Here is a 14225-nt window from a genome sequence, read left to right as displayed (position 1 = left end):
ATATCACCAGTTTCGATAAATGTTGAAGTATTAACTCACAGTGAAATGTATTTATTGATTTAAATAGTTACAAATCCTAGTTTTTTTGGTCTTTTGATAAGCTTTCGAAACAAGTTTTCGGAAGGTACTGAAATGGCGACCATAAGCATAGTAAAATAATATAAAGTGTGCCAGCCAACAATTCTATTTCGGTACCACTTATTTGGTAATTTAGGCTGTGTGCGAGTACGTCTAAATTGCTACCTAAATAGAGAAAAATCCTAAATCACTGGAAAGTGTCGGTAACGCAGTGAATAGGAACAATTTAGATTTTCTGCGAGCAACCTAAATTGAACAGTCAAATATATCTTAGCGAGCGATTAAGTGAACAACGATTTTTTGATGTTTTAAATAATTTTTATCATTGCTAGGGCACAAAAAAGAAAATATTCAGAAAGATGTAAGTATAAATTTATTTGATTTTTGCATTCAGATAAGTATATGTGTAATTCGATGGATGGAGCATTCTCCGTTTCTGTTGCAAATTTATTATATTGTTAAATAGTCCCAAAGCTACCACAAAATTATTCATTTTATAGATATATTTATTAAAAGCAAACAAATTCAAATTCCAAAACAAACAATTTAGGTTGTCAAACGAACTCGCACGATTTTAGCAGCTGTTTTCCTAAATTGTAGCAGTGCTGGAAATTTCCAGTGGAATATTAGTGTAGGTACTAAAATTTAGGTCAACTCGCACACAGCCTTATTATCATAATTTTTTCTTTCATTTGTCTTTTCTGTTAACCCTTTTAAGTGAGAACTTATGAAGTTTGTTTGATATGAGAAAAAAATCAATAAAAAAACATCTCAAGAAGTTCTTTCCGCTTGTGCAAAAGCACACATAACGTTGCAGTACTGATGTTTTCAGCAGTGTTGCCGTTTTAGCCCTTTGGTGGCTAAATTTGGCTACCAAATTCTTTTTTTGGCCACAAAAATTTGAAATTGCCCCTAGCCCTTTTTTTTAGCCCTTTTCGAAATTTATTCATCATTGACATTCAAATTTTGTTTATGATTTTCATGAATTTAACTCTTCGCTCATAAAGCGAACGCCTTTCCTTTAAGGCAAGTAAACATATGTCTATGTATGTTCCTTACGTTTCTGGGCCGTTATCTTATCCGTTAACGATTTAACTATACTTTAAAATAGGTAAGTTGGTGGCACTTAATATGCTTTATGTGTTACACAAAAAGTTTTTTTGTTGAATAAAATATTAATTCTTTTCAGAGTTCATTGTTTTTCTATACCAGTAATTATAGAAAATGTTTGCGTGTATACTTACATATTTATACTAGCAGTACCCCGGTGTGCTTCTCTACACCAAATATTGAAAAACGAATGAAAAGTCCTGGAATTTTTCTATATGAAAATTTATCATTTGTTTTATTTCAAAATTTTTGATTCTTTATTTTAAATCTTAATCCAACACATTTGGATATACAACACTTTTTGTTTTTCCATCTTGGGTAGTTCCTACTCTTTAGATTCATATCCATCTTTTCTTTATGTTGATTGAATTTGTGATTTTTTTATTTTTATTTATAAAAAAATGTGATGAACTAGTTTTAAGTTTAATATTTTTTTAACGGCTGAATTTAATTTGTGATTTTTCATTTTAATATATAAAAGCATGTGATGAATTAATTTTAAGTTTAATATTGGATGAAGGTACTGAATTCAACTTGTGATTTTTATTAAGTTTAAGAGCATAGAAACAATTAGGTTTAATTTAACATTTATATAATAAAGAATTCTGAAGTATAAAATGAAATAAAAAGAACAAAAGTAAGGTAAATGATTTTGAATTTATTCAATAAACCGAACTGCAATTAATTTTACAACAAAACATCAGCTATTTGCCTTCTGCGGCGCTCTCCTGATGTATTATTGGCATCTTCACTGATTAGCTCTGATGATACAACGGTGTCAATAAAAATTTCAGCTTCCTCTGGATCACTGATTCTAAATTTCTTACAAATATTGTGGAAAGCGCAACAAATATTTATAATGGATGTTGCTTTAGCAGGATCGTAGCGCATTTTTCGATCACTCAGGAGACATCGAAAGCGACATTTCAAAACTCCGATCGTACGTTCAACGACGTTTCTAGCTTTCGCGTGCTTCTTATCAAAAATTGACTCCCTAGTTCCAGAGTCTGCATGGCGGAAGGGTGTTAGTAAAGGACTAAGTGGGTATCCGGAATCACCTATAAATAAGTAGTTTTTGTTTTAAAATAGTATTTACATTAATTTTGTGCCGATGTAACAAATTTAAAGTACCTAAATAAATAGAGTTATGATCGCCACTTTGATGCATATTCTCCAAATAAGTCTTTCTTTAATGAACTATTGTTCCACACGAACGAATCATGTGTAGAACCAGCATATCTAGCATCCACAAACCGGATATTCATGTCATGATCGCAAGCCTTTAATATACAATTTGTTTATCAGTGTTGCTGTATTCATTTCTTAAAAACTTACAATCATAGCATTTATACTAAAAAAGCCTTTTCTATTTAGATAGAGGTGTCTATTTGCGGTGGGGGCATAAATCGCAATATGTGTTCCGTCAACACAGCCAATTACGTTGGGTATTCCTGATCTGGAGAAAAATTTGCTCCTTGCCTGTTGCTTCTCTTCTTCTGTCACTTCTGTGATTATCGAAGCACTGCAAATTTCTCTTTCTAAAATGGGCAATACCTCCTTTAAAATGAGCGAAACTGTAGGTTGCGCAAGACCCAATTGAAATTCATTTCCTACAGCTTGCTGATAACTGTCATGCGCAAAAAATCTCAGTGCGCAACACAATTTTAGCATTGGCGTTACAGACGAGGACAGGCGGCAATTAAATTTGTCCTTGATTTTGTCCAGCACATACATAAAAGCGTCCTTGCTTAGCCGAAAATTCGCTGTAAATCTATAAATACATATTCATATATGCATAAATTTTTCATGTTTCATTGAATAACCTATCTGCACTGGATACTTACACTGTGGACGGCAGCTCCATAGGATTAGAGTAATCTCTAATAAAACGCCGCTGACGAAGAAGGTTAGCTCGCGGTTCAACATTATAACTATCCTCAAAATATAAATCTACGTTATAAAACATTTTGCTTTTCAAATTTTAGTTTGTAATAAAAAATAATTCGAAGTATAAATGACAGAAACGTGAAATGAGGATGAACTCATTTAATTTGTTTGAATGGCAACGACGCATGTCCGGCGAAAAAGTTCATTCGCCATTCACAATGCAAATTTTAGGTGTGTTCGCCAAATTTATTCGATTCGCAAGTGACCATACCAGCCTAACATATGTGTAAGCGCCAATCTATTATTATTATTAATTTACCGAACTTTTTCGTGCTTTGTTGGAAATTCACTGCACGCATATGCACGCACGAGCTCGAAGTCAAATTTTCCGGCCCGTATCCGTGGAAAGCCCGGCCCGTGCCCATCTCTACTACATACAATCTTTTTCTAACAGACGAAAGCTCTTTTTTTATTTTAAAAATTTAAAATAAAATAAGAAAAAAAATGTTTACAACTACAAAAAAATGCTGTAGTTAACTTTTAAAATTTCGAAAAGTGTAGGGCTAACTTGACATATGTACGTCGAAACTAAACTGTTATGCCATACTTTCCTGAAGCATTCTGATGCGATGCTAAGATTACTTTTAAGCGAGATATTTGGTTTAAATTTAATGTGCAGGGTTTTCGGTGGGATGTGTTCCAGTTTTTAACCGACTTCCAAAAAAGGAGGAGGTTATCAGTTCGTCGGAATATTTTTTTTTTTTTTTTATGTATGTTACCGCATAACTTTGGACCACGTCAACCGATTTCGATAATTCAGAGGTGGTCCCATACTAATTTGGTTTAGATCCGATCATTGAATCATGAAATATATAGATATATATGGCCCAAATTGCCGAAAACGAAACCAAGGGGAAAACATTTTTTTCTCAGGTTTCGCAGATTTTGGATTATATCTGGGTCATACATATTCTACGGTATCGGATAACATCAATATTAACACGAATCTCCTTCTCTCAAACAGTAAAATTCACTTAGTCTTGAGACACCTTTAAATAAACGAAAATTAAAAAAGCACAACATAAAACTAACGGGTAGTTTATATTTAAGGTCCACCACTTTTTTGCATTATACTTGCCTCTCTTCGCTTGCCTTGTATTATTTTGAACTTAATAAAAAAAAGTTTTCGACAAAAAAATCAGCGATTAGCTTTCTATATGAAAATCAAGTCGGCAGTATTTTGTAATGTAATGTAACAGACCAAAATATTAAAAAGTTTTTTGGCGTGGAATCCACCAAACTAAAAAAAGGGAAAGTATAGTTTTCTTCGAGCATTTTCGGCCTTATTTCACAGTAAAATAAAATAGTTCCATATACTCTTCATTACCAATATGTTTTCGGTGGAAAGCTATTTGTAACGTAACAGTCTTTTGAACTAATTTAATTTTTAGGTAACCTTTTTTTTATAATTAGTTAAAGATATGGCTCATTTTACAAGCAACATTGGAAGCTATTCAACGTGTTATTGTCCCATAGTTAAAACTGTTATTTTTTCTAACTTATATAAACTGAGAATATAAGAATTACATAGAAAAATAAAAAACTCGAGAATTATATTATTTCAAAAAGGAACGAACTCAAAAGAAGCGAAATAAGAAGCTGAAAGAAGAAGATTTTCCGATTAAATAATAAGAAATCTATTGGAATTGTTTCGCCTATTTTTCTAGTACTACTATTATTCTACCAAATGCCGAGTCCTCGAATCTAACATTTGAAGGGTAAGAATAGTACTAAATAGCATAGAGCAAACAAAATAAGCCATTAAAGCCGTTTTTCGTGAAATTAAACGCAAAAAACTCAACAACTTGGCGCAATTCTAAGATAGAGTTGGAGTTCTACGCAGAAAATTACTTCGGAAACGACCTACGGCTGCACAGCACTAGAAACTTTGCAATCTGTATTCATAATTATCATGTTCTTAATTTCCTTGAATTACTTGTCATATCGCAAAACTACTGAATTCATGCTACTTATTGCATAGAACACACTAAGAGTAATTTTTTTATTATTTTTTTTTATTTATTGAATCTGCCCTGCCTAAGAGCCTAACAATAAGTTTTCGAATCTTAATCTATTCACTTTATTTACATCCCCTAGTTGGGATGAGTATTTTCTTAACTGGCCCTAAGAAAAGATTACGAATGGGCTGGTAAGTCATTCCTACGTAGTCTTGAGGTCCTGTTGACACGCAATAAAGATCTTGCTACATGATTTGGGTGCGCTAAAAGCTTCGATACATATTTCGTCTTCCGTTGTTCTATTTCGGTTCATACTTCTGGTATTCTTAAGTCGCGGTGAATGTTCTCATTTCGCATATACCAAGGTGCTCCGGTGATTGTTCGAAGGATTTTAGATTGCGCACGACGAAGGATTTCGATGTTGCTGCTGCTCGCGTTTCCCCATAACTCACATCCATAGGTCCATATCGGTTTTAAAACTGTATTGTAAATAAGCACTTTATACTCCAGACTCAGGGGTGAGCGAGAGTTAATAAGCCAGTGGAGAGAATTAGCCTTCAGCTTGAGATGAGCCCTTTTAGCCACTATGTGGTTTCGCCAAGTAAGTCGCCTGTCCAGGTGGACCCCTAGGTACGTGACATGATTGCTTTGTGGTATTTGTACGTTGTTTAAAGTCAAGGGCGGACAGTTACTCTTATTCAGTGTAAATGTAACTTGCTTACATTTTTGCTCGTTAACCTTTATTCGCGAGTTTGCGAGCCAATTGGCAACAGCTTCCATATGATTGCCTAGGAGCACAGTTGCTTGTAGAGGACACTTGGAGCGACTGATTACGGCAGTGTCATCGGCAAAAGTGGACATTATCAGGCGGTCGTTTGTAGGAATATCCGCGGTGTATAAGACATACAACATCGGGCCAAGGACACTGCCTTGTGGCACTCCAGCTTCGATTGCATGGGCTTCAGAAATGGTGGTGTTACATCGAACTGCAAACTTTCGATTATAAAGGTATGACTTAAGCAGTTTGTGTGTGCTTTGTGGGAGTAGCATTTGTATTTTATACATAAGACCATCTAGCCAGACGCGGTCAAATGCCTGGGCGACGTCAAGAAATATTTCAGCGCAATATTCCCTCTTTTCAAACGCTGTTCGGATTTCGGTTGTTATGCGATTTACCTGCTCGATTGTTCCATGTTTTTCCCTGAAGCCAAATTGGTGAAGAGATATTATATTGCGGGCTTGCAGATGTGGGGAGATGCGCAGCATAAGAAGTTTTTCGAATAATTTCGACATACACGGTAGCAGGCTGATGGGCCTATATGAAGATGGCTGCGTTTTGTCCTTTCCGGGCTGTGGTATCATCACAATAGTCGACTTTTTCCATTGGTGAGGGAAATGACAATGTTTAGTGATTGCGTTAAATAGCATACAGATGCAAAGTACAGCACAATTTGGTAGCTCAATAATCATTTTTGGGGTTATTAAGTCGTGCCCTGGGGCCTTATTTGGTTGCAGTTGATCCTTAATTACTTTTGAAATTTCTTCAGGTACAAATTTCAGCGGCTCAAATTTTGACACATTGGGTACGGGTGGAAGTTGAAAATTATTAGTTGCGGGGTTTGGCCTAAAAACATTTTTTAGATGAGAAGCAAAGGTGTTTGCTTTTTCTGCGTCACTCCGAGCCCATTTGCCATTGTGGTCCCGTACTGGCATTTCAGTCTCTATTGGCGCATTTAGCTTGTGGTGTGCTTTCCATAACGAGTGCTTTGTGCTAGTCGGTGAGAGCTTTTGGATGTACCGGTACTGTGCGTACTGTTCTTCGTTCTTGAGGGCTCTCGTCAGTGCATGTGTGGCCGCCGTGAGCAGTGGTTTGATGCTGGTGATCTATGAGTCTGCCATATCCGTCGTAGGCGTCGTTTTTCCAAGACAAGCATTTCAATTTTCCTATTGGTTAAATTATATTTTTTATTTTGCACATAACCTTTCTGGGGTGTGGAAATGCTAGCGGCTGCTCTAAGTGTAGATTCAAGAGCGGCTGTGGAGTTTTCAATATCGGTCGGCGTATCTAAATTTGGATCGAGGTCTATATGCGCACTGATATATATTTTATACTTTAACCAATTTCTAGCCCTTGTCGTGAGCATATAGGGTGACTCTTTTTCTTGCGGCTGATGCCAAAAGGTGAAAAGTACAGGTGAGTGGTCTGATGAGAGATCTGCAACTGATTCTGTACTAATAAGGCCGCGAGGAATTTTCCTTGTCACCGCAAAGTCAATCAAATCTGGCAACTTTTGCGGGTCTGCCGGCCAATATGTAGGCTTTCCAGGAGAAGCGTAATCGAGTTTGTTTCTTCTACATATAAGCGCGTTATATAATTGCTTGCCTTTAGGGTTGGACAAGCGTGAGCCCCAGTGAGGGTGCTTCGCATTATAATCACCTGCAGCAAGGAAGCGCTCTCCCAGCGAACTGAAGAAATGCATAAACTGTTTTTCTGTTATCGTGAAACGTGGGGGACAATAAACCGCGGACAGCGTAATATCACCTTGCTTTGTTTGTACGCATATTGATGTTGCTTGCAGATAATTCTCGGCAATTCCAGTCAAATGATGGTGTTTAATCCGGTTTCTGACAAAAATACCAGTTCCGCCATGCGCCTTTCCATCTGGATGATTCGTGCAATAAAAGGTATATCCCGAAATGTCAAAATTATATCTATTAGTTAGGTGTGTTTCAGCAAGGAGCATTATGTCAATTTCCTTGTCCTTAAGAAATTTTGACAGCTCTAGTTTGTGGCGAGGAATGTCATTTGCATTCCAGAGGGCTATTTTAAGTAAGATCATTATCTTGTTTGATGAGTAGCAAGCAGGTTGAGCAGCGTATTTTGATTTCGCATGAGTTCTTGCATTGTGTTTTGCATGAAAGTCATGAAATTCATCATACTTTGTTGCATCGACGCTATCATAGCTTCGATATTGGATTGTTTACCATATTGTGCATGGGGATGCTGTTCTTGCGGCGCAACTTGAGGTGCAGTTTTTGTAGGGGCACGGTTTTCTAAGCCTGATTTTAAGGCACTTGCAAACGAGACGCCTTTGACGGTGTTTGATAGAACTGTTGGCGACGTGGCTCTTTTGGCGAAGAAGACGTCAGGATTCGTTTGGGAGGGTACAAAGGCATTCGGTACATTATGAGTACGTATGGAAGCCACGCGTTGGTTGATCCGGTTTTTTAACGCCTTATAGACTGGACAGCCTCTGTAGTTTGCTGTGTGATTTCCACCGCAGTTACCACATTTTTTTCACGCGGGTCTTCTTTGTTTGATGTGCAAATGGCGGAGACATGTAGCTCTCCATAAGCTACGCACACTGAGCGAAGCGTGCAGTAAGACCTAGTATGACCATACTCCTGGCAGTTGGTGCATTGTACAGGGCCATTTCTCTTATGCGGTTCTTCCACAGTTATCCTACGATGCAGCCGATTCAGAAGATTCCAGGTTCGACTCCTGGCAGGATCGCCATGTATCGAATGAAACAATTCATTTTTGTTTTGATTGTATTGAATTTATTTTACTGAGCAACTCAATGTCGCTTTGTAGGTTCTTTTACAATTGAATTCTTAGCCTAACATATTGGGGTATTTATGGGAAATAATTGCTGCATAAGCATAAATAATAATTGCTGCATAAGCATAAATAATATTATAAATAAATTGAAGCTTAAAGTTAGTTTGTTTGACGGTTTGGCACGTGTGCCTGACAAAGCGTGAGTTCTATATTCAAAATATTCAAACAACTGAAATATAAAACCCTTGTTGTTATGAATAAATTAAATAATTATAAACGCTAAGCATGGCCGACTTTCAGTTACACTACACCTCCTTTTTTAAAAGAATGCTCATACAGAGTTTTTTGTATGAACATTCCTATTTAGCAAGTAATTAAATATAATAATAGTTTATAAATTTATTTAAACTTAAAAAAAAAATTGTTTTAATGATTATATATCTTAATTCTATTTTTATGTACAATTTGGGATTTTCCCGTTTTCTTATCAGTTATAGTTACATTATTTTTAAAATCTATATTATTAATTTTAAATGGTCCTTTGTATTGTGGGTCCAATTTGTGCCCTGATTCGTTTTTTAGCAAAACTAAATCACCTATTTTAAAGTTATAATCTAAAACTTTTTTATCAAAATAAGATTTTTGTACTATCTTAGCTTGTTCTATCATATCCCTTGCTCTTTTATGAGATATTTCTAACCTAAATCTAATTTCCTTAGCGTAATTATCTAAATTATAAAGTGGGCTTATTTTGTCAACCTGATCAAATTGTTGAAACCCATTTGGAAGTTTTCCAAAAACTAACTCGTATGGACAATAGTCATGTACAGTTGATGGTGTTGTATTAAAGCAGTATGTAAAATACTTAAGCCACTCATCCCAATCACTTTTGTCTATCGATACATATGACCTTACATATTGGTTAAACGCTTTATGTGATTTCTCGACCGTCCCTAACGTCTGGTGGTGGTGGGCGGTTGATGTTAGTTTTTCTATATTTAAAAGTTTGCATATTTCTTCTAAAAGTGAATTTTTATATTCCGTGCCCATGTCCGATATGAACGTCTTCATAGGACCGTAGACGAGAATAAAATTATCAAAAATTGCCTTAGCTATAGTTTTTGCATTTTTATCTTTAGTTGGTATTGTCACTAAATATTTAGTCATGTCGCTTATTATCGTGACTGCGTATGCATTTCCATTTTCTGACAATGGTAGCGGGCCGATTGTGTCAACGAATATTGTATCAAATGCCTTGTTTGGTGTTGGCGTCAAAGTCATTGGACTTTTTATATGTTTTGTGACTTTGGTTATTTGACACTTATGACAATTCTTAACATATTTCGTGATTGTTTTAGTCATGTGTTTCCAGTAATAGTATCTTTTTATTTTATTCAAGGTTCTTGAAATGCCACAATGACCTCCTTCTGCCGGGTCATCATGATATCTTTTTAATATACTTTCAATTGTTTTTGCATCTTTATAATTTATTTGGGTCACCTCATTCAGTAGCGCTACTTTCATTTTAATTAATTTCTTATTGCCCATTTCTTTAAATTCATTTATAGAGACAAATTCGAAAATTTTCTCACTAGGTGCCACTTGTAATTTGTCAATTGAATGCTTATCGGCCACATCATCGAATCAATCATTGATTTGTATATATGTTTTAATAGATTTACCCCGTTTGATATAGCATGTCTTGGGTGTAATCTTTAATTTATAGTATTTTCTCACGTCAGTGTTATTAATAGGTACATATATACTGGGCTTATCATATGTATTAGATTGATGCGTTTTAATTGTGTTTTGATTAAGAGAACTTTTGTTTGTCATAGATCTTGTTTGCATTTTGTATAAAGTGTTATTTACATTTATATCTTTTAAATCGTCAATTGTAGTGCGTGATAATGCATCCGCAACATAGTTGTCTTTTCCCCTAAGGTACTCTACCACAAAGTCATATTCTTCAAGATCAAGTCTCATTCTAGTTAGTTCTGAGCTAGGGTTTTTCATTGAAAATAGGTAAGATAGTGGCCTATGATCTGATCTTACCAGAAAATTTGTTCCGTAAATGTATGGTTTAAAATATGTTATTGCCCAATGTATGGCGGTTAATTCTTGTTCAATTGTTGACTTATTGCTTTCTCCTTTTGTGAAAGTTCTAGATGCATATGCCACCGGCAATTGTTTTCCCTCATATTCTTGTGTTAGTACAGCACCACATGCGTGTTTGCTTGCGTCAGTAGTTATACAAAATTGTTTACTGAAATCTGGGTACTGTAACAATGTAGGACTTATCAATGCCTTTTTAAGGTGCTCGAAAGCATTATTACATTCTAGTGTCCACTGAAAAGGTACTCCTTTCTTTGACAATCTAGTGAGATGTCTTGAGTATTCAGAGAAATTTTTTATAAACCTCCTGTAGTAGTTATAGAATGCTACAAATCTTTTCGCACTATCTGCATCTGTAGGTATAGGGTAATTTTTAATTACTGAAAATTTTTTGTCGTCGGGGAGTATGCCTTTGTCAGTGCACTTATGTCCTAAATAAGTCACCTCGCGCATAAAAAATGAACATTTTTCAGGATGTAATTTTAAGTTGTGCTTGCGACATAGTTCAAAAACATCCGATAGGTTTGATAGCATGTGTTTCTCAGAGCAACCCAGGACTACCAGGTCGTCCATATAGAGAAATTCTTGTTCTGGTTTTAAACCGCTAAACGCAATTGTCATCTTTCTTTGAAATGAATTAGGGGCAATTTTTAATCCGTATGGGAGTCTAGAAAACCTGTAGGATCCATTATTTGTAGAAAAGGATGTCAGGTCTCGTGAATTTGTTTCTAGTGGTATTTGATGGAATCCTGACATAAGATCCAAACAAGAAAAATATTTAGCTCGACCTAATTGGTCTAGGATGTCATCTATTCTTGGCAGTGGGAATTTATCCGCTATTCATTTTTTGTTAATCTGCCTGTAATCTATTACTAACCTCCATCTTTTTTCAATTGAATTTGGAAGTGATTTTTTCTGAACTAATAAAATAGGACTATTATATTCGGAACATGATGGCTCTATTATTCCATCTTTTAACATTTTTGAGACTTGTCTTTCAATTTCTTCTTTGTGAGTGTGTGGTATACGGTAGTTCTTAATGTATACTGGGTCTGTATCTTTTGTCCTTAACTTTTGTGTGTAAAAATTGTTTGATGTGATTGCTTCTGTTTCTAATCCAAAAATATCGCTGTACCTAGAACATAATTCCGTTAACGTTTTTTCAAATAGTTTTGGAAAATTTTTCTTTAGTGTATCTAAAATTTTATTTTTTCTTTCTGTTTTGTTTTGATCACTTGAAATTATGTTATAGTCAGTGAGATTTTCTGATTGAATTCTGTTTAGTTTTACCGTTACTGGTCTGTCATTTGTATTAAGAATTCGTATGAATGCATTTTCAGATTTTACCAAGGTACTTGCAATGAATATACCTGTTTGTATTTCTTGATTAGGTATCAGTACTTCTTGAAAAGGAGTAGAAAGTTTCACCCTTCTTATAACTTCTGACATAGCTGGGAGTGTTATGTCATCGTTACAAGTAGTTATAATTGGTATTTCAATGTGCATTTGGAATTTGTCTGGTCTGAGGGTTAGGAAATCTTGATTCTCATTGAATTCAAGTAGACAATTGTGTTTTTTCATAAAGTCCATTCCAATAATGCCATCACACGGTATTGGGAAATCGTTTTGTACTACATGAAACTCGTGTGGTATTAAGTAATTTTTAAACTTTAAATCGAAACATGTTGTGCCTATTGAATTGATTTTTCCTTGTCCAATGCCTTGTAGTGTTGTAATGTGTTTTTTGTTTATGTGTTTAAGTGTATCTTGGTCATGTTTAATTATGGAAATGTCTGCTCCTGTGTCAACTAGTAGTGTTATGGCGGTGTTAGTGTGAGCAATTCTGACTTGTATGTAAATGCTAAAGTTAAGGTTAAGATTGTATATTTTGTAGTCCGAGTTTATCTTAGGGGAATGTCCGGGTTTTCCGAACTATTGTTGTCTGTTTGGGTCATTCTAATATTCCTTGTATTACCTCGGTAGGTATTTCTGTTTTGACCTCTATTATTATAGTTATTTCCACTATAATTGCTGTTTTGGCCATTGTGGTTTCTTTGAACATTGGGTCTATTTTGAAACCTTCTTCCAAAATTTCTATTGTTTTGGAATCTGTTGCCAAATTGTCTTTGTCGGTAGTGCAAAATGGTATTTTGTTGGCCTGTAGCTTCTGTACAACTTCCAACAAATTTGCTTATTACTTCATTCATGTCAGTAAACTGACCTGCTTCCATAATAAGTTTGACTTTTTCTAATGTGCAATTTTTAGTTATTGCCCTTACGGCTGCTTGTGTCGCATATTTACTTGCCAAATTTAAGTTTATGCCGTCATTTATATATGCATTTTCTAATGATTTTGTTAGTGTTTCTATTTCATTGCAGTAATTTGTAGCAGTTTTGCTACTTTGTCTTATATTCATAAGTTTTGCAGTCACTACTTCTACTGACTCACCTTTTACGGTGGTGCGTAGTTTGGTACTGATTTCCGCAATTGTATTTTCATTGTCAATCAAATTTCTCGAATTTCCTTTAAGTTTGGTCTTAATTAAGGAAATGGCTATTGCCTCATGTTCGCCTTTTATCGCATCAACCAGAGTTAGTGCGTCAAGGAATGAACGTAAATTTTCTGATTTGCCATCAAAATCAGGTATAAGCTTTGTTGCTGTATTTATAAATTCTACTACTGTCTGTGTCATTGTGGGAGTTTGTATAATTTCTTGTAGTTTTAAATTTTTCTAATTGTCTCCTATCATATAAGTTTTTTAAAAATTGTATGTAACTATAACCCTCTTTTTTTTTTAATTAATTCTTATTTTAGTAAATTTTTAATTAACATTTATTTATTTTTATTGATAAAATTTTGGCTTAATATTTAAAAAAAAAAGTCATAAAAAATTTTTTTTTTTTTTTTAAAAAGTAAGATTGAAAGTAACTTAAGAAATGTATTGTATATGTATATAAAAAAAATATTTTTGCCACGAGCGAAAATTCGCTTACTGGCCCTATGAGTGCGGATTGACGCACATCAGTTTTGGTTTGCCTTTGCGACTGCAGGGCTGGTCTGGGGCAAGCCAGTGATGAAAATGGTAACTTCCTCATTGCCAAAGCTGGGCTGTTTCTTGGCAGCGTCGACCATCTCATTCAAAGTGGTTTGTTCGGGTTGACCATTGGGTTTCATCAAGAGAACTGGCACATTACTGGGACTTGGCACAAATGATGGTTCCAACGCGTGGTTAATTTGTGAGAGGTGATAAATTTTCTGAATTTCTCGTTCGCCTTCCTCCACTGACATGTTCTCCAACTGCTGCATAGTGAAATCCTCAGCTGACTGCATCGACTGGAGTTCAGACACCGATAACCAATCAGTGGGCTTTAAACTACTCGAGACGGCATTATCCTTGTTCTTGCCATGCTTTTTGGTTTGATGATTGATTGATCTTTTTTTTTTTTTTTTTTTT

The 14225-nt window shown here is 35.2% G+C and overlaps 1 protein-coding gene across 2 annotated transcripts; it reads right to left on the bottom strand.

The window, feature by feature from the left end:
• Positions 1–1680: 1680 nt before the first annotated feature.
• On the bottom strand, positions 1681–3598 carry LOC118751432 (putative nuclease HARBI1). Of its 2 annotated transcripts, XM_036486259.1 has the most exons (4): positions 3033–3598; positions 2524–2959; positions 2320–2468; positions 1681–2246 (listed from the first exon to the last, which is right to left on the bottom strand). In XM_036486259.1, exons 1-3 carry the CDS (start codon positions 3152–3154, stop codon positions 2334–2336), a joined length of 693 nt encoding a protein of 230 aa, XP_036342152.1. In that variant the 5' UTR covers positions 3155–3598; the 3' UTR covers positions 1681–2246; positions 2320–2333. The 2 variants fall into 2 exon arrangements, with proteins under 2 accessions (XP_036342152.1, XP_036342151.1); XM_036486258.1 differs by having other exon boundaries at positions 1681–2468.
• Between the last annotated feature and the right edge of the window lie 10627 nt (positions 3599–14225).

Source organism: Rhagoletis pomonella, unplaced genomic scaffold, assembly GCF_013731165.1.
Source record: "Rhagoletis pomonella isolate Grant_MI unplaced genomic scaffold, Rhpom_1.0 Rhpom_scaffold_00696, whole genome shotgun sequence".
NCBI lineage: Eukaryota > Metazoa > Arthropoda > Insecta > Diptera > Tephritidae > Rhagoletis > Rhagoletis pomonella.
Note: the sequence above shows the minus strand (reverse complement) of the source record. Positions and strands in the feature narration are given on the sequence as shown.